The 19,479-nt window shown below is 60.3% G+C and overlaps 1 protein-coding gene across 2 annotated transcripts; it reads left to right on the top strand.

Annotated features, from left to right (window-relative positions):
* Positions 1-963: 963 nt before the first annotated feature.
* On the top strand, positions 964-18,008 carry LOC120396570 (alanine aminotransferase 2-like). 2 transcript variants are annotated; one of them, XM_039521541.1, is made up of 11 exons: positions 964-1,130; positions 2,353-2,442; positions 8,591-8,699; positions 9,099-9,232; positions 9,438-9,681; positions 10,476-10,555; positions 12,337-12,473; positions 15,638-15,809; positions 16,413-16,568; positions 16,670-16,782; positions 17,670-18,008. In XM_039521541.1, the coding sequence occupies exons 1-11, from the start codon at positions 1,008-1,010 to the stop codon at positions 17,758-17,760; spliced, it is 1,449 nt and encodes a 482-aa protein (XP_039377475.1). In that variant the 5' UTR covers positions 964-1,007; the 3' UTR covers positions 17,761-18,008. The 2 variants fall into 2 exon arrangements, with proteins under 2 accessions (XP_039377475.1, XP_039377476.1); XM_039521542.1 differs by lacking the exon at positions 2,353-2,442.
* The last annotated feature ends 1,471 nt before the right edge of the window (positions 18,009-19,479 follow it).

The raw sequence follows: 19,479 nt of genomic DNA, 5'->3' as shown, positions 1-19,479 counted from the left end.
ACGCAGCAAGGCAGCGGCGGGGATTGAACTCACGACACGCAGCACCAAACCACTGGTGGCTGCAGCTCCAGCCCTTGGCTGAGTGACTAGCCGGCCGTGCTGGGGCCGGCCACTAGAGGGAGCCGTGATCACACACCTGATCCCAGGCATTAGCCGGGTCCCATACGGCGCCTCCGCTGCCCATCGGCCCCAGCGGAGCCGAGCCAGGTCAGAGCCACACTGGCCAAGCCGGGCCCGGCCCCACCAGAACCGGAGAGGGGCCACGCACCATTGGCTAGTGCGGGGGGATGCCTGGGGGACACAGTCCCAGGGGAGGGCTGGTCACAGCCGTGGGGCAGGCAGGCCCTGGCCCAGCCCTTGCCGAGGGGGAAGCAGACCCACGGGAGGGCATTGCAAAGCCCTTTGCGCAGAGCAGAGCCCGGGGACAAGGACTCAGGCCCCTCTAGAGCTGTAAAATGCCCCGAGTGCCCCAAGCGGGCAGCGTCTTCCCCTTGGTCTAGAGCATCAGTGATGCTGCGGGGGCCCTGGCCGGGAAGGATGCTCAGGCCTGTTGCAGGGGGCAGCTCCGCCGAGGGGGCTGGCTGGAGCGCCGAGCCTGGGGTGCAGTGCTCTGGGGGAGGCAGGCGCGGCTCCGGGCCGCAGGGGCCGCAGGCTCGGCGCTCCAGCCAGCCCCCTCGGGCTGCCACCCCAGGCTGCCTCTCGGCAACGTCCGGAGACACAAGCAGCCGCCTGAGGGGCTCAGAATTCGTAGTTACTAGCCAGGCTCATTCCCTGCCCTAATGGCAAACCCAGCAGTGCCAGAGCTGAGGGCATCTCTCTGGCTCATTAACGAGTAACCCAAGGGGCCACCTTTGTACTCTGGTCAGGGAAGGTGAATTGGACCTTCGAGCCCTGGGCTGCCCCCCCAGGCAGGGCTTTCGTCAGCCCTGCAGCGACCCAGGCACCTTCCCCCCCAGCCGCAGCTCAGGCGTTCCCAGCCCCTCTGTGCGCCGGAGCCGGGCGGGGGGATGGCGGCGGGGAGGAAGGTCCTGACCCTGGACTCCGTGAATCCGCGTGTCAAAGGCACCAGGCTCCCCACGCTGGGGCCCCTGCTGGAGAGGGCCTGGGAAATCCAGCGCCAGCTGGCGCAGGTGAGGGGGGTTCTGGGAAAGCGTTCGGGGTGTTCCTGGGGCTGCCGGGGCTCAGGGCATGTGGCAGCGTCCTGGGCCCTGGCTGCAGGCGCTGGAAGGGCGGGTCTGTGCTCAACAGTGGCTCCAGCACCGGCCTCCTGGGCTGCCTGTCTGCTGCCTGCATGGCCAGTCAGAGGGCGACCAGTGGAACTGCCAGCGCCACGGCCCCCGGGCATCGAGCGTCCCGCAGCCCAGCCCTGCCGTGATGGGGCTTGGCAACCGGTTCTGTCAGTCACACCCGGGCAGGGCCAGCCCCCGGCTCCCTGCCCCGTCACTGGGCTGGCCCTGTGGGGCTCGCGGGGCCCCCGGCTCCCTGCCCTGTCACTGGGCCAGCCCTGCGGGGCTCGCTGGACCCCCGGCTCCCTGCCCCGTCACGGGGCCGGCCCGGCGGGGCTCCCGGGGCCCCCGGCTCCCTGCCCTGTCACCGGGCCGGCCCTGCGGGGCTCGCTCGGCCCCCGGCTCCCTGCCCCATCACCGGGCCGGCCCTGCGGGGCTCACGGGGCCCCCGGCTCCCTGCCCCGTCACTGGGCTGGCCCTGTGGGGCTCGCGGGGCCCCCGGCTCCCTGCCCCGTCACCGGGCCGGCCCTGCGGGGCTCTCGGGGCCCCCGGCTCCCTGCCCTGTCACTGGGCCGGCCCTGCGGGGCTCGTGAGGTCCCCAGCTCCCTGCCCTGTCACTGGGCTGGCCCTGTGGGCTCTCGGGGCCCCGGCTCCCTGCCCTGTCACCGGGCCCTGCCCGTCACCGGGCCGGCCCTGCGGGGCTCTCGGGGCCCCCGGCTCCCTGCCCCGTCACGGGGCCGGCCCGGCGGGGCTCCCGGGGCCCCCGGCTCCCTGCCCTGTCACTGGGCTGGCCCTGTGGGGCTCATGGGGCTGGCCCCCGGCTCCCTGCCCCGAGCCAGTCACACCTCCACACATCTCCCCGGGGTGGGGTGCACCAGCCTGGCTAGCAGAGAGGGGCCGCAGGGCGAGGGTGAATCTGGGCCGGCCAACCTGTGCCAGAGCTGCCCACAGGGAGAAGGAAAATGCAGCCTGTGCTGAGGAGCCCGTCCCCAGGGGAAGGGGTCAGCATGCCCATCTGGGGCAGGCATTCACCCCAGCGGAGCCAGGGGAAGGAGGGGCCAGCTCTGTGGATGATGGCTCAGAGCCCCCCCCTCCTTGGTGGGGGCATTTTGCTCTCTGCCCCCAGGGAGAGGAGAAGCCCTTCCGGGAGGTTATCTGGTGCCACTCGGGGGACCCCCACGCTGCAGGCCAAAGACCCATCACCTTCCTACGCCAGGTGAGGAGCAAGGATCCCCCCTGCAGCCCCTGGGGAGAGCAGAGACCAGCAGGACCCGCTGGGATGCCCCCCACGTCCCCTCCTGCCGCACCCCGTGTGGGCGGGAGCAGCTAGTGGGAAAGCCCCAGCCGGGTTTCCCCCCGCCCAGCTGCAATGCAGACAGCAGCCGCCTGCCCATCCCTGCCCCCGGTGCCATGCAGTGACCCCAGCAGCTCCCAGACCTGGGCCCCGGGGAGCTGCACAAACCCAGCGACCAGCAGCCCCTGCCCTGGGGAGACCAGCTGAAATAGCAAGACATGCAAAGGGCAAGAGGGGAAACTGAGGCCCACAGTCACCCAGCTGCAGAGCTCAGGGTCATCCTGCGCATGAGCTACCACCACCTGTATGAGCTACAACAACCCATGTCATCGAGCGTCTGCATGAGCCCCCCATGAGCTCCCCCACAGCACACACGTCCCCCTCTCTACGCCCCTGGCCTTCCTCTGCCAGCTTCCAGCCGAGGATCCCAACGCACGGGACAAGCCCTGGGGTGACAGTCAGCCCCGGGCGGAGACCCAGCCCCGTGTAAGTCCTAAGTCTGCCCTCAGATTCGGGCCTGAGTGGTGGCCTTCTGCCAGCCCCTCCCTCCCACCAGTGCACTGGGCCTGGCAGGAAGGGGGGGTGAGCCCCGAGCCCCGTGAGTCACATGGGGAGGCAGGAGACTCAAGCCCAGATCTCGTGACTCCCAGCCCCGGGCCCGATCCCCCGATCCTCTGCCTGACCCCAATGCCACAGCTTGTGCCTCTTCCTGTCTGCGAGACCAGGGAGACCAGGAGAGCCCCCGGCTGTCTCCACGGCCATCGGGGTTTGCCCCTTAGTGGCTAATTGGGTCCTTGGTCATTGTATAGCTGACAACAACCCCACTCGGGCAGCGGTTCAGGGACTGGGTTTGAGTGGTCAAGGGCCAAGGCGTCCTCATAGCCCAGAGGTGGGCAAACTACGGCCCGCGGGACCCTCCTGCCCGGCCCCTGAGCTCCTGCCCTGGGAGGCTGGTCCCTGGCCCCTCCCCTGCAGCCTCAGCTCGCCCCACCGCTGGCTCAACGCTCTGGGCGGCGGGGCTGCGAGTTCTTGCCGGGCAGCGCAGCTGCAGACCCTGGCGTGACCCGGTCTCTGTGCTGGGTGCTGCGTGGTGGCAGTGCTGGCTCCAGCCAGATGGCGCGGCTGCCTGTCCTGGTGCTCTGAATGGCGCAGCTGCAGTGCCGCCAGCCACCAGTGCTCCAGGCAGTGCGGTAAGGGGCCAGGGAGCGGGGGGGTTGGATAGAGGGGAGGGGAGTTCGGGGTGGTGGTCAGCGGGCAGGGGTGTGGATAGGGGTTGGGGCGGTCAGGGAACAGGGGGGTTGAATGGGGGCAGGGGTTCTGGGGGTGCTCAGGAAGGAGAGGAGGGGTTAGATGGGGCGGCAGGGGGCAGGGATCCCGAGGGGACAGTCAGGAAGTAGAGGAGGGGTTGGATGGGGCGGCAGGGGGCAGGGGTTCCAGGGGCTGTCAGGGGACACAGAGAAGGGGTGGTTGGATGGGGCAGGAGACCCTGGGGGGGCAATCAGGAATGAGAGGAGCGGTTGGATGGGGTGGTGGGGGGTGTCAAGGTTCCTTTCCCACTCTGAACTTTAGGGTACAGATGTGGGGACCCGCATTTACCAGCTGAGGTTAACAGTGAGCTGCCACCACCAAGCGTATTCCAAATCTTAGGGGAGAGCCACTTGGAACTCTGCCTTCCCCCAAATATTTCCCGAGTCCCTAACCCCTCTTTCCTGGGGGGATTGGAGACGAATTCCTCCCCCACAAGTCCTTACACCCCTTTTCCTGGGTAGGCTGGAGAGTATCCCCTCACCAGTTAGTCCTGGTGACCACAGATCCAAAACCCTTGGATCTTAAAACAATGAAAAATTGATCAGGTTCTTAAAAGAAGAATTTTATTAAAAGAAAAGGTAAAGTTTATCTTTGTAAAATCAGGATGAAAATAACTTTACAGGGTAATCAGCTTCAAAGAGCCCAGAGGACCCCTCTAGCCTTAGGTTCAAAGTTACAGCAAAACAGGGGTAACCCTCCCTCTAGCAAAGGAACATTCACAAGTTGAGAAAACAAAGATAAACTAACACACCTTGCCTGGCTGTTACTTACACGTTTGAAATCTGAGAGACTTGTTGAGCCTGGATTGATGTCGGGTCCCTCTCAGTCCCAGGAGCGAACACCCCCCACCCCAAACACAGAGCACAAACAAAAGCCTCCCCCCACCCAAGATTTGAAAGTATCTTGTCCCCTTATTGGTCCTTTGGGTCAGGTGCCAGCCAGGTTACCTGAGCTTCTTAACCCTTTACAGGTAAAAGGATTTTGGTGCCTCTGGCCAGGAGGGATTTTATAGAATTGTCCACAGAAGGCTGTTCCCTTCCCTTCATAGTTATGACAGGGGGCAGTCAGGGGCAGGGTTTCCTGGGGCGATCAGGGAGCAGGGGTGGTTGAAGAGGGACAGGGGTGCCCGGGGGGGCAGTCAGGAAGGAGGGGGTTGGATGGGGTGGTGGGGGCAGACAGGAGCAGGGGTGGTTGAAGGGGACAGGGTCCCCGGGGCAGTCAGGAAGGAGGGGTTGGATGGGGTGGCGGGGGCAGACAGGGGCAGGTCAGGAGAAGGGGTGGTTGAAGGGGGCAGGGGGGGGCAGTCAGGAAGGAGGGGGTTGGATGGGGTGGCGGGGGCAGACAGGGTCAGGGAGCAGGGGTGGTTGAAGGGGGCAGGGGTCCCGGGGCAGTCAGGAAGGAGGGGGTTGGATGGGGTGGTGGGGGCAGACAGGGGCAGGGTTTCCTGGGGCGGTCAGGAGCAGGGGTGGTTGAAGGGGACAGGGGTGCCCGGGGGCAGTCAGGAAGGAGGGGGTTGGATGGGGTGGCGGGGGCAGACAGGGGCAGGGATTCTGGGGGCAGTCAGGAGCAGGGGTGGTTGACGGGGGCAGGGGTCCCCGGGGGGGCAGTCAGGAAGGAGGGGGGTTGGATGGGGTGGCGGGGGGCAGTCAGGGGAGAAGGAGGCAGGAGTCCCGGGGGGGCCGTCAGGGGGTAAGAAGCAGGGGGGTCGGATAGGGGGCAGGGGCCGGGCAGTTTGGGGTGCACAGCCTCCCCTAACCCCCCCTCCATATAATTTTGGAAACCCGATGCAGCCCTCAGGCCAAAAAGTTTCCCCACCCCTGTCATAGCCTGAGCAAACCCTCCCTTGGACTCCCTACTCTGGCCACTGGGCGGCGCTCACGCGCCACAGGGCAAGGGGCCGGGTGGCTTTACAGCTGGCGCTGTGCTCTGGACAGGCGTTGGGATGGCTAGTGATCTCGACTGGGGCAAAGCCATGGGGCCAGTCCGGCCGGCCGCTGGCCTACACCTGGCGGGATACTAGCCGAAGATCATCCCCATCCAGCCGTGCACGGAGCCTCTCGGCAGGGCACGCTCCCCTGCTGTGCTGTCCTCGGAGCCAGGAGGGCGTAAGATCAGCTGTCCCGGAGCTGGCCGCAGCTCGGGCATCCCCTGCCGCCCTACAACAGGCCAGTGGCCCTAGGATCCTGTCCCTGAGTAATGGCCAGTACGAGACACGAAGCGCCCAGATGCTGTAATGATGGGCACCAAGTTAGAGTCATAGATTCCAAGGCCAGAAGGGACCATTGTGACCATCCAGGCCAGAGCCCTGCCCCCAAGTCATTCCCGGAGCAGAGCTGTTAGAAACAGAGCCCGTCTGGATTTTAAAATCGTCAGTGCTGGAGAATCCGGCCCACCCCTTGGGAAGCTGGTCCAGTGGTTAATGACCCTCACTGTTAAAAGTGTGCATCTCATTCCCGGCTGAATGTGTCTCGCTGCCGCTGCCAGCCGGTGGATGGGGTTAGATCTTGCTCTGCCAGGCTGAAGAGCCCATTAGGAAATACTTGTTCCCGGGCAGGTACCTGCATGACCCTAGTCAGCCCGGTGCTTCAGAGGAAGGTGCAAACCCCTTGGCACAGAGCCACAGGATCTGGGCTGTGCCCTGGTTTTTAAACAGTACCGTGGGGGGCCCCCGTCAGTGTGCCAGACCCCCGAGCGCCCCCCCTCCTTCCTTCAGGGCAGGCCACGCGGCCTCCACACCTCCCAGACTGAGCCTCCTGCTTCGCCCCCCGAGCTCTGCCCTGTGAGTCCAGCTGTGGCAGCCAGCCAGGCGCTCTGGGTCGCGCCCCCCGGGGGGGGGCAGGGACTGATGCACGTGAGCAGGGTTTGCAGGGACACCCCGAATGGAGCAGGATTTATGAGCCCAGGGGCACCCGGCCTCGCAAGTCCTTAGGTCAGCAGAGAGACGGTGAAGGGCTCCACCTCGCCAAGCTGCTGTCACCTCCGGTTTGGCACCGTCTCCGTCTGTCTGTCCCTGGGGGGAGCTGCTGTGTCTCTCCGAGGGGCGGCCCTGCCCCCTTTGCTCCCCATCTCGAGGCCCGTGCTCTGCGGTCCTGCAGCAGGTGGGGGAATCTCCTCCCTCCTGTCCCAGGCCCCGTCGCCTTTCCCGGACCTGCCCTGGTGGGAGCTGGTCCTAGCCAGGCCTGAATGACCCATTGGTACCACCCCAGACACTTATCTCACGAGACCCCCCTGTGACTGAGCTGTTCTGGCGGGACCCAACTGAGAGTGCCAAATCAGGACCAATTGCTCAAACAGGGCAGTTACAGCCCTAGGCTGGGGTTTTTCCACCTCTAAGGCAAACCAAACCAGCCAGACAAAAAGGACTTCGGTCTCACCCCACTGGCTAACCACAAGTCACACAAGCAATTTCCTTAGACACTCCAGTCTCCCAGTATCACCACCAGTGCACTCGTCCTGGGGATAAATGGTTATGAAAACCAACACCCCAATAAAAGAAAAAGGTTCCCTCGATCCCAAAGGACCAAGCCCCAGACCCAGGCCAATATACACATCAGATCTTACCCACAAATCACGCTGTTGCCAATCCTTTAGAATCTAAAATCTAAAGGTTTATTTACAAAGGGAAAAAGGTAGAGATGAGAGGTAGAATTGGTTAAAAGCAATCAATTACATACAGTAATGGCAAAGTTCTTAGTTCAGGCTTGCAGCAGTGCTGGAGTAAACTGCAGGTTTAGATTAAGTCTCTGGAGAGCATCCCCCACTGGGATGGGTCCTTCAGTCCCTTGTGTAAAGCTTCAGTTTGTGGCAAAGTCCCTCCAGAGGTCAGAAGCAGGATTGAAGACAAGATGGAGATGAGGCATTAGGCTTATATAGACTTTTCCAGGTGTAAGAATCCCTTTGTCTTCACTGTGGAATTTTACAGCAAAATGGAGCCTAGAGTCACATGGGCCAGTCCCTGCATACTTTGCTGAGTCACAAGGCGTGTCTGCCTTCTCTCCATGGGTCCATTGTGTCCTTAATGGTCCTTAATGGGCCATCAAATAGGCTAGGCAGAGCTAACACCAGCTTGTCTGGGAGGCTTCCCCCAGAAGCACAGCACAAACTTGAAATATTGACAGCATAGAGCCAACATTCATAACTTCAACTAAAAATGATACAGACATACAGACAGCATAATTATAACCAGCAACCCGGAACCTGGTCTTAGACACCTTATATGACCCCCTTTACTTAGGATTTGGTGCCACTACAGGACCTTGGTTGCAACCCATGTTCTATATGGTCCCCATTTATATCAATAACGTCACACCCCCCCACCCAGGAGCTTTGCCCAGGAGCATTTTAACCCTTCTGCACCCACTGAGGAGCAAATCCCTGTCGAGTGCAGCCCTGCCCTGCTCAGTTGCACAGATCTGACAGACCATGCAAGGCTCTGCCACGGCAGGGGCTTCCTAGCCCCCAGCTGGGGGTGACCGGATAACCTCACCATGGGGGAGGGGAGGAGGAATGGGGCACCTTTCAGGGGCGGGGTAGCAGGGAGCTGGGTCCAGGCTAAGGGTTGGATGTCCCACCCTTCCTTGCTGGCTGATCCGCCCCTGGTTGCGGGAGGTGGCTGCTGGGGAGGGCTGGGGGCTGAATGCAGGGAAAGGGGAGTTTTCCAAAGGGCACTCAGCTGGGGTTGGCTATTGGGGCGCTGGGCTGTCAGTCACCTTCGCTCCATTCCACCTCGTGCGCTGACTGTCTCTGGGCTACGCCGTTATAGGTGGCTGCCATCTGCGCTTACCCAGAGCTGCTGCATGCCGACTCCGTGCCACAGGACGCCAAGCAGCGAGCCAGCCGCATCCTGCAGGAGCTGCACGGCTCCAGTGCCGGTACCTGAGCACCGCAGCCTCCATCGGGATAGACCTCGCCCTGGGAGCTGGGTCTCTGGGCCCAGCCGCTCCCTGGAGTCACTGCTGGAACCTTCAGAGAGAGGGGCCATTCGTGCCAGCTGTGGGTGGGGGAGGCAGTGGACTGGGCCCCGTCTGCGTTCCCCACTGGCCCATTGACTGGCCATGAACAGAGGTGGGGGGCCTCCCCCGTGGTTGATCCAGTGAATTTTGCCTGTGGCGGTGGTGGGGGCTGCGTAGCACAGAGTGGGGGGCTCTGGCAGGACCAGGGCCTGGCTGCCTGCCCCGGGTTCTGGGGGCAGAAGGAGAGGGAGGGTCCTTGCTCTTTGCAGTTAAGCGGCAGAGTCTGTGCCTGACGCTGGGTTGGGTCCTTCTCCCAAGGGGCGTATAACATGGAGTACATCACCACTGCTGTCCCCCAGAGGGTGGCCCGCTACCTGGAGAGGAGAGACGGGGGCATCCGCTGCGACCCCAGGAACATCGTCACGTGCGGGGGCATCACCACGGCCATAGTGGTGAGTCCAGTGTGACCCAGACCCAGCCTGGGGGAGGGGGATTCGGACCTGCCATCCCCACCAGCCAGGCAGCCTCCCTAGCCCCAGTGCCCTGCTGATGCTGGTCCGGGTGTCATTAACCCTTAGCCTGCCGGCCCTTGTCCTCCCTCCCCCCAGCGGTGCTGTGTGAGCCTGGGGCAGCCTGTGCTCTCTCTTCCTCCTCCAGGACTTCCTCTCCCTGGTGGTCAATGAGCAGGAGCCCAGCAGGGCGGGTGTGCTGCTGCCGGTGCCCGGGCACCCTCTCTTTGCGGACGCCGTAGCGCTGGCCGGTGCCGTCGGGGTGCAGTACCACCTGGACGAGGAGGGCGGCTGGGACCTGGACGTTGGGGAGATCAGGCGGGTGCTCAGCCAAGCCAGGGGGTACTGCACCCCCAAAGTGCTCTGTGTCATCAACCCCGGGGACCCGACGGGTGAGTCGGAGAGAGTGGCCCCCTGCCCAACCCCGTCCTCATTAGCTCTCCTCCAGCGTGGGAGGATGCTGGGGAGCAGGGACGCACCGTGGGGATCTGCTGGGCTCTTCCCCGTAACTGCTGCACCATGGCACCCAGATGCCAGGGCCCTGGCTCTCCCAGCACTGCCCCTCCCAGGAGGAGAGCCCAGAGGGGTCAGGGCCCCCAGCATGGGGCGAGAGATCAGAGCCAGGGATGTGCCCAGGGCAGTCAATGTGCAGAGCCTCTCTGGGGCAGGACGGAGCTAGGAGAACAGGACACAGCTGCTGCCTCAGACACAGGCCCTTGGTACAGAGGAGACCCCGTTCCCCGGCCTGCCTTGCCCAGGTAACGTATCAGAAGCTTTGTGGGGCAGGAATGGGAGACTCAGCACCCAGCACCAGCGACACGCCCTGCTGGCTGGCAGGAGGACCGGGGGGCAGGGCCCTGGCTGGTAGGGGAAGTGGGTGGCAGCAGCCCTGGCTGGCAGGGAGAACTGGGTGGCAGGGGGAGCTGGGTAGCAGGGCCCCAGCTGGCAGCCGAGGGGCAGAGGGGTTCTCAGCAGCTGGCGTTGGCTGGAACGATCGGGACGGGAGCAGCCAGGCCAGGCTGGCAGGATGGCTCCACACCTGACTCAGTCCTGGCCTTGGCAGACCGGGCGACCCCACCCTCTGCCAGGGGACTCCTGGATCTCAGCCTCGTCCAGGGTCACTGTGTGAGGAGGCCAGGATCAAAGGGACCTGCAGGCCCCTCACCCACCCTGCTTGTGCCCGCAGGCCATGTGCTGAGCAGGAGCAACATCCAGGATGTTCTTCAGCTGGCTGCCCAGGAGAGGCTGCTTCTGCTGGCGGATGAGGTGGGTGCCGGCCGCCCCCGGTATCCGGTACCCTTGGGGAGGGAACGCAGCACCGGGTGGGGGCGGGGAGCTGGGAGAGCAGCCCTTAGCCACTGGCTGCGTGTGGGGGGGTCCGACAGGAGGAGCTGATGTTAAGCACCCGGCCCTGCCCTCCAGCCCCAGGAAGCACCCTGACCCCTCTCCATTGTTCCCCGCACACTCCGGGGCAGCCACCCGTACCCAGCTCCTAGGGCTCCAGGCCACCCATAGCCACTCATACCCGTACCCAGCTCCTAGGGCCAGAGCCATCCCTCGGGTAGGGCGAATCAGGGCAACCGCTCCGGGCCCTGCGCTTTGCGGGGCCCCACAGGCCGGTGCGATTGGCCGGTGCGGTCGGTCCCGGAAGAGACGAATCCGTCGCTCCCGTCCTGGATCCCGCTCCCCGCTAGGGATGGCCCTGCCTAGGGCTCAGGGCGTACTTGGCTGTGGGTTTTCAGGATCTTTTCCCAGTGAAAGAGCCTCACACAGTAATGGCCTTAACCTCTAGGTATTAACAATCACAAAACCGACCGCACACACCGAGCACACACTGCTCACCGCTCCCCAGGAGACAGAGGCACTTTCCCTGCTGGCCAGGCAGGAGCAGGTCATCCGGGGACTCCAGTCTCTGCCCGGGGTCATTGGCTTGGGGCTGGGTCCTGGAGTTGGTTCCCAAAGAACTTCATTTTGGTCCCCAGTTTATATAGTGAAACCAGAGTCCTGCTTAGGTAACCAATCATTTTACTGAAGTATTACAAAATCATTCTTTGACCAATCCTAGCCCATTACCAAACAGCTCTTTAACCAATCATACCCCACCATATTAGTTGATTTACACCTTGCAAAATTAGTTATGCAACAGACAATGGCAATCAAAGAACCAGATAGAGACCAGACAGATAAACACTGGAGAAGTGGGGCCCATAAAACCAAAACAATAGAGACGCAGAGATTTCACACCCACAGCTGTTGATGAGTGAGTCCGTGCCAGACAGATGCCATCAAACAGAGTTTTCTTTAAACATCCACTTAAGAGATTCCTTGCTTATCTGATGGTGGTGAGTGCTATTAGGAGGGCACCTTCTTAACAGCCTGAAATCATAGCATCATAGAATATCAGGGCTGGAAGGGACCTCAGGAGGTATCTAGTCCAACCCCCTGCTCAAAGCAGGACCAATCCCCAACTAAATCATCCCAGCCAAGACTTTGTCAAGCCTGACCTTAAAAACCTCTAAGGAAGGAGATGCCACCATCTCCCAACGTAACCCATTCCAGTGCTTCACCACCCTACTAGTGAAACAGTGTTTCCTAATATCCAACCTAAACCTCCCCCTCTGCAGCTTGAGACCATTGCTCCTTGTTCTGTCACTGAGAACAGCCGAGATCCATCCTCTCTGGAACCCCCTTTCAGGTAGTTGAAAGCAGCTATCACATCCCCCCTCATTCTTCTCTTCTGCAGACTAAACAATCCCAGTTCCCTCAGCCTCTCCTCATACGTCATGTGCTCCAGCCCCCTAATCATTTTCGTTGCCCTCCGCTGGACTCTCCAATTTGCCCACAATACGATTTGACAGTGTTTTGATATGATTTAGATGGAATGTGAGGAAGTGACTTTCTGCTTCTTGGTTCATGGCTGCTGCTGTCCTAACATGGCTGCAGACAAAAGCCTCAGACCTGACACCATCCTCGGTGGGCAGCACGCTGGGCTCCTCTCCCCCCCGCTCCCCCAGGTGTCAGCCTGATCCTCCTCTCTGTCCCGGCAGGTTCACCAGGACAGCGTGTTCACCCCACACTCCCCCTTCCTCTCCTTTAAGCGGGTTCTGTGTGAGCTGGGCCCCACGGTCTCCAGCGCGGTGCAGCTAATCTCCTTCTACTCTGTCTCCAAGGGCTTCGCCGCAGAGTAAGTGCGCCCCCTTCTGCCAGGCCTGGAAATGCCCCTTCTCCCCCTGTGGATGCTCCAGATGGTGGGTCCTTCCCGACCCCACTCTGAGATTATGGGGTTCATGTGCCCCTTCGCCCCGGTGCCACCCCCAGGATTACAGTTCCTGCCCCAGCACATACGAAATCATTGGCCTTTCTTTGGCACATGGTCTGCGATGCCAGCTGGGAGGGCAGGTGGGTGGCGCCAGTGAGGGAGGAGGCTCCCCCGTCATGGTCAGCTCAGGGACACAGATTGCAGAACCAGTCAGGGACAAGTGCCATCTGGGGCAGAGCCCGTGACGCTCTTGTAATTGTTCTGGCTGTCAGTGCTGACCTGCCCCAGGCCCCTGGGGTGCCAGTGTGCCAGGCGTACCGCGACTCGGAGGCAAACACCGTAGGTGCTTCAGCAGCTAGGCCTTGTAGGTGCCAGCCCTGGGGGTCCCAATAACACTCAGCCACATGGGGTGAGGAGTTGCAGATACCCTAGGTACCGGGGCCTTGAACAGTGACCGCTCAAAGCAAGTGCGCATGGAGCTCCCATCCTTGGAGCTGTGACCAGCCCAGCTGTTTGATGTAAATCGCTCCCTGGTGGGGCGGGCGGAGCTGAGCCAGGAAGAATTGGTATAAAAAGTCACTTGCTGGGTGCAGGGCCGGCTGTAAGCCGATTCCCCCGATTCTCCGGAATCGGGCCCTGTGCCTTAGGCATCTTTTAAATTTTTTTTTTTTTTACTCACCCGGTGGTGGGGTGGTGGAGTGGTGTCCGCTCCGGGGCTTTGGCGGCATTTCGGTGGCGGGGGTGGGGGTGGGGAGAGATGTCCACTCCAAGGCTTCAATGGCATTTCAGTGGTGGGGGGGTCCTTTGGTGCCGCGAAAGACCCGGACTGGACCCCCCGCCGACGAAGTGCCGCCGAAGCCCCGGATCGCTGCCGGGTATTTAAATCGGGCCCCGCCGTTCATAAAGCCGGTGGCCCTGGCTGGGCGTACTCGGGAGCCGCTGAGGCAGCGCACAGAGGTGTTGGAGGGAGTGTGGGAGGCTTTCCTTCCTGGTTCAGCACGACGTGTGAAATCGAGATGGCCAGCGAGGGAAGGGATGGAACACCTGCCTCGGCTGTGCCATGGTCTCTCTCTGGCCTGAGGCCGGGAGGGATTTTCTGTGCTTGAGGTGCACGTTGGTGGCTGTGCTGGAAGAAAAGATTCTTGGACTGGAAATTAAGGAGGAGGAGCAGAGAGGTGATTTCACCTCTGTATGTGGCCCTGGTGCAAGCGCTGCTGGGGTCCTGGGACCAGTTCTAGCCTCCACAATTCAAGAAGGAGGCTGATAAATTGGAGAGGGGTCAGAGAAGAGCCATGAGAATCAGGGCCGCCCAGAGAGGGGGGCAAGAGGGGCAATTTGCCCCAGGCCCCGAGCCCCACGGGGGCCCCCACCAGAGTTTTTTGGGGCCCCTGGAGCGGGGTCCCTCACTCGCTCCGGGGTGCCCGGCAAACTCTTATGCGGCTGGGCGCAGGAGCTTCTGCCGCTCCCGGTCTTCGCCGGCCGGGGGTCCTTCCGCTCCGGGTCGGAAGGACCCCCCACTGGCGAATTACCGCTGAAGACGGAGCAGGACCCGCCGCCGAAGCGCAGCCCGGTCTTCGGCGGTAATTCGGCGGCGGGGGGCCCTTCCGTTCCGGGACCCGCCGCCGAAGTGCCCCGAAGACCCGCGGCGGGGCCCCCCCTCCGCCGAATTACTGCCGAAGACCGGGCTGCACTTCGGCGGCGGGTCCCGCTTCGGCGGAGGGGGCCCCCGCCGCGGGTCTTCGGGGCACTTCGGTGGCGGGTCCCGGAACGGAAGGGCCGCCCTGCCGCCAAAGACCCCGGGCCCCCGGAATCCTCTGGGCGGCCCTGCATGAGAATAATTCCAGGATTAGAAACCTCCCTTACAGGGATAGACTCAAGGAGCTCAATCTATTTAGCTTTCCAAAGAGAAGGTTAAGGAATAACTTGATCACAGTCTGTAAGTATCTACAGGGGAACAAATATTTGACAATAGCCTCTTTGATCTAGCAGAGAAAGGTCTGACCCAGGGGTGGGCAACCTATGGCCTGGGTGCCGAAGGCGGCATGTGAGCGATTTTCAGTGGTACTCACACTGCCCGGGTCCTGGCCACCGGTCCGGGGGGCTCTGCATTTACCTAACCTTCTTAACCATTAAAAAAACCTTATCTACTTTACATACAACAATAGTTTAGTTATATATTATAGACCTATAGAAAGAGACCTTCTAAAAACGTTAACATGTATGACTGGCACGCGAAGCCTTAAATGAGAGTGAATAAATGACTCGGCACCCCACTGCTGAAAGGTTGCCGACCCCGGTCTAACAGCATCCAATAGCTGGAAGCTGAAATAAGGTGAACATTTACCAAGGGCAGTGTGGGTTTCTCCACCACTGACCATTTTTAAATCCAGACGGGCTGCGTTTCTAGCAGCTCTGCTCTAGGAATGACTTGGGGGCAGGTCTCTGGCCTGTGTTACACAGGGGATCAGACTGGGTGATCACAATGGTCCTTTCTGGCCTTGGCTCTGGGAAGCTAGGAAAGAGAGACAATAGTGGTTCTTACTGGGGTCCCTGCTGGGAGTCTGGGGGAGGGGGACAGAAGTGCCTGGGTGCCCTCTCTAGTCTGGTCTCCTGCGGCAGCCGGTTCTGCACACAGGTCCCTGGGGTCTGCTCCCTGCTCCTGGTGTCCGATCTGCTTTCAGCTCGCCACAGAGCCACTGCCCCTCTTCCCCATGTGCCAGGTCACCTCCGGGGGCAGGGCCCCCTCCCATGGGCAGGGGTATGTGCCTGTGTGTCCATCCTAGGGGTCATGGATCGGGGGGGGGGGTTTCATCAGGGGCACAGATTCTATAGTGACAGCTGGGGGGGAGGGGGCTAATCCATCCCTAGTGCCAATGGGCCTTGGGGCAGAATCCTCTTCTAGCACCAACTCCATGGGCAGGGCCTCGTTGGCAGCCGATGGCACTGACTCTAGAGGTACAAGAGCCCTGGCCAGTCCAGCCCCCTCTATCCAGGAGCCCCTCAGCTGTGCCGCAGGACTCTGACTCTCAGTGAGCGGGGTGCAGGGGTGGGCATGGCCCCTGGAGCTCACCTCTTCTCTGCTCTGGCAGGGGCGGTTTCCGGGCTGGCTTCTTTGAGCTTGTGAACATCGACCCAGCAATCATGAAATGCTTCTGCTCCTGGGGAATGTCCGTCTACCCCCTGATCCTGGGCCAGGTCCTGCTGGATGCCCTGATGGAGCCGCCGCTGCCTGGGGAGCCCTCCTGCCAGACCTTCATGGCAGTGGGTGCTGCATGCCGCACGGCAGGGCGGGAGGGCTGGGGGATTGGGGAGGGACCCAGCTGCAGGGCGCAGGGAAAGGCGTGCGGGGGGAAAGCAGGGCAGGCTGGTCTGGGACTGGTTGCAGGGGGAGAGGCAGAGACGCTAGTCAGAACATGGCAAGGGCAGGTCCAGAGCACAGGTAAGGGGGAGGTCACAGGTGGCTCCAGGGCATGGCAGGTGAAGAAGGAAGAGTGCATGGCGCTGAGGGTTGGTGCTGGGCACAGCCGACAGCTGGGGTGTGGCAGAGTCACATCGAGGGATGCCAGGGTGGTGTCCAGCTCAGGAGGAAATAGTCTCCTCTGGTGCTGAGCTGAACCCATCAGACAACGCTCGGCCTGGGCAGGTGTCGGGGAAGAACTGTGCCCGCCCCCAGCTGCTCTGAGGCTGAGGACTAGTGGTTAGAGCAGCATCTGACAGTCAGGGCTCCGGGTTCTACTCCTGTCTCTAAGCAGGAGAGGAGTCTAGTGGTCAGAGCAAGAAGCAGGACTCCTGGGTTCTGTTCCCAGAGGATAACACCTACCTCCCGCACTCAGTGCTGTGGGTCTCTCTCTTGGCGGCTCCCAGGAGAAGCAGGCAGTGCTGAGCGACCTGGCCCACAAAGCGCAGCTGACCCAGGAGATCTTCAGCCAGGTGCCCGGGATCCGCTCTAACCCCGTGCAGGGTGCCATGTACTCCTTCCCCAGGATCCAGATCCCCGCCAGGGCCGTGCAGGAGGCCCAGGTGAGAGCCGGGCACGGAGCAGCCCAGTGGGGTGTGGGGAGCAGGCCCAGCCCGGCTAAGAGCGTAGGAGTGACCCTCCTGATGCCCTTTTTTCCTCCTAGGCCCTCGGTCTGGAGCCTGATTTCTTTTTCTGTCAGAAGCTTCTGGAGGCGACGGGGATCGTACTGGCCCCAGGGAGCACCTTCGGGCAGTGCCGGGGCACCCACCACGTCAGGTACTGCAGGGTGAGGAGTTCCATTTCGGTGACAGGAGACGGGGTTGGGGCAGGTGACAGAGGACGGGTGGGGTTTGATTAGGGTGACAGCGTGGGGTTCAGTGATGGGTGATGGGGTCAGGTTCAGTGTTTGGTGATGGAGGCGTGGGGATGGGTGAGAAGGTGGGGTTGGGTGATGGGGTCAGGGTGAGTGATGGGTCAGGGGTTGGGTGATGGATGACAGGGTGGGGTGGGGTGATAGAGTCAGGGTCAATGACTGTTTGGGGGGTGGGTGATGGCAAGGCCGCCCAGAGGATTCAGGGGGCCTGGGGTCTTTGGTGGCGGGGCCTGGGGCAGAAGGACCCCCTGCTGCCGAATTGCTGCCAAAGACCTGGAGCGAGTGAAGGACCCCGCGCCAGGGACCCCAAGAAACTCTCAAATTGCCCCACTTGCTCCCCCCTCTGGGTGGCCCTGGGTGATGGGGTGGGGTTTGGTGATGGGTTCTGAATGAGCTCAGGCTGGCCTCACCCCTTGCCTGGTGCCTACAGCTCAGATGGGGTCAAGTCCCTTCATCGCACCCACAATATGATCCTTTTCATAATCAGGCTTTCCCCATGAATCAGGCCCTAGGCCTGCAGAGCCGAGCCCTCCTGTATCCCTGCACTGGGGCCATGAGAGATGGAGGAGCACCGGCAGGGACCAGCCGGCCCACCTGCATCTAGGGCCAGGGCAGCAGTGCTCCCTGCAGCAGAGTCCCAGGGCTCTGCCAGCTGAGGATTCAGTGGCCCAGCACCAAGGCTCTCAGCCCTTCTCTTCAGAGGGTCGCTTGGGGAAACCCCCCCAGCCCAGGCAGGAGCGAGGGATCAGCTCAGCATCTTCTCCCCAGTGACCTTCCCTTCCACTCCCAGGGTGACGCTGCTGCCCCCAGTGGAGACGCTGAGGATTGTCTTACAAACCATCGCAGACTTCCACTCCGAGTTCCTGCAGCGATATTCCTGAAGAGTGTGAGGGCGGGTGGGGGGTGTCTCTGCCCAATGAATAAATGGAGTTAATCACATTACAAGATCAACCAACAGAGGCCTCTGCAGATATGGGGTGGAGATGAAAGATAACCTAGGCATGGCACAACTCCTAAACAAATACTTTGCCTGAGTTTTAATACTGGTAATGAAGAGCTCACAGATAGGGGCTGGGTAGCTAAAGGGAATAAGGATACGGAAGTAGAAATTACCACATCCGAGGTGGAAGTCAGACTCAAACAGTTTAATGGGTCTAAATTGGGGGCCCGGATAATCTCCATCCAAGAAATTGCAAGCCCAATAGCAAGGATTTTTAAGGAATCTCTAAACTCAGTGTTTCTATCCTACAACTGGAGAATTGCTAATATAGTGCCTAGTTTTAAGAAAGGGAAAAATTATTCAGGAAAACTACAAGCCTGTTAGTTTGACCTCAATAGTATGCAAGGTCTTGGAACAAATTTTGAAAGAGAAAGTAGTTAAGGACACAGAGGTAAATGGTAATTGGGATGAAATACAACATGGTTTTACAAAAGATAGATCATGCCAGACCACCCCGATCTTTGAGAAGATAACTGATTTTTTAGACAAAGGAAATGCAGTAGCTCTAATCTACCTGGATTTCCATAAACCATTTGATACAGTTCCACATGGGAAATTAGTTACATTGAAGAAGATGGGGATTAATTTGAGAATTGAAAGGTGGATAAAGGGGAGACTACCACAGGCCATACTGATAGGTGATCTGTCAGGCTGGAGGAAGACTACAACTGGAGTTCTTCAGGGATCAGTCTTGGGACCAATCGTATTTCACATCTTTATTAATGACCTTAGCACAAAAAGTGGGAGTTTGCTAATAAATTTGCAGATGACACAAAGTTGGGAGGTATTGCCAATATGGAGGGGGATTGGAATATCATACAAGAAGATCTGGATGACCTTGAAACCTGGAATAATAGCAATAGGATGAAATTTAAGGCACTTAGGGAGTAACAAGAATTTTTGCTATAAGCTTATCAGTTGGAATTGACAGAGAAGGAGAAAGACCTGGGTGTATTGGTTGATCACAGGATGACTATGAGCCTCCAATGTGAGGCGACCATGAAAAAGGCTAATGCAGTCCTAGAATGTATCAGGCGAGGTGTTTCCAGTAGAGACAGGGAAGTGTTAATGTCTTATACAAGGCACTGGGGTGAGACTTCACCTGGGACACTGTGTGCAGCTCTGGTCTCCCACATTTAAGAAAGATGAATTCAATCTGGAACAGGAGCAGAAAAGGGCTACTAAGATGATCTGAGGAATGGAAAACCTACCTTATGAGAGGAGACTCAGAGCTTGGCTTGTTTTACCTAACCAAAAGAAGGCCGAGGGGAGATCTGATTGATCTCTGTAAATACATCAGACGGATAAATACCAGGGAGGGAGAGGAGTTATTTACGTCAAGCAGCAATGTGAACACAAGACCAAAGGGATATAAACTGGCCAGCAACAAGTTTAGGCTTGATAAGCAGCAAAGAATCCTGTGGCACCTTATAGACTAACAGACGTTTTGGAGCATGAGCTTTTGTGGGTGAAACAAAGTAAGTAATAATTGGAGATATACCCATCTCCTAGAGCTGGAAGGGACCTTGAAAGGTCATTGAGTCCAGCCCCCTGCCTTCACTAGCAGGACCAATTTTTGCCCCAGATGCCTGGGTGGCCT

Source organism: Mauremys reevesii, linkage group 2 (genome assembly GCF_016161935.1).
Source record: "Mauremys reevesii isolate NIE-2019 linkage group 2, ASM1616193v1, whole genome shotgun sequence".
Lineage (NCBI taxonomy): Eukaryota > Metazoa > Chordata > Testudines > Geoemydidae > Mauremys > Mauremys reevesii.
This window is presented reverse-complemented; position numbering and strand designations above follow the sequence as displayed.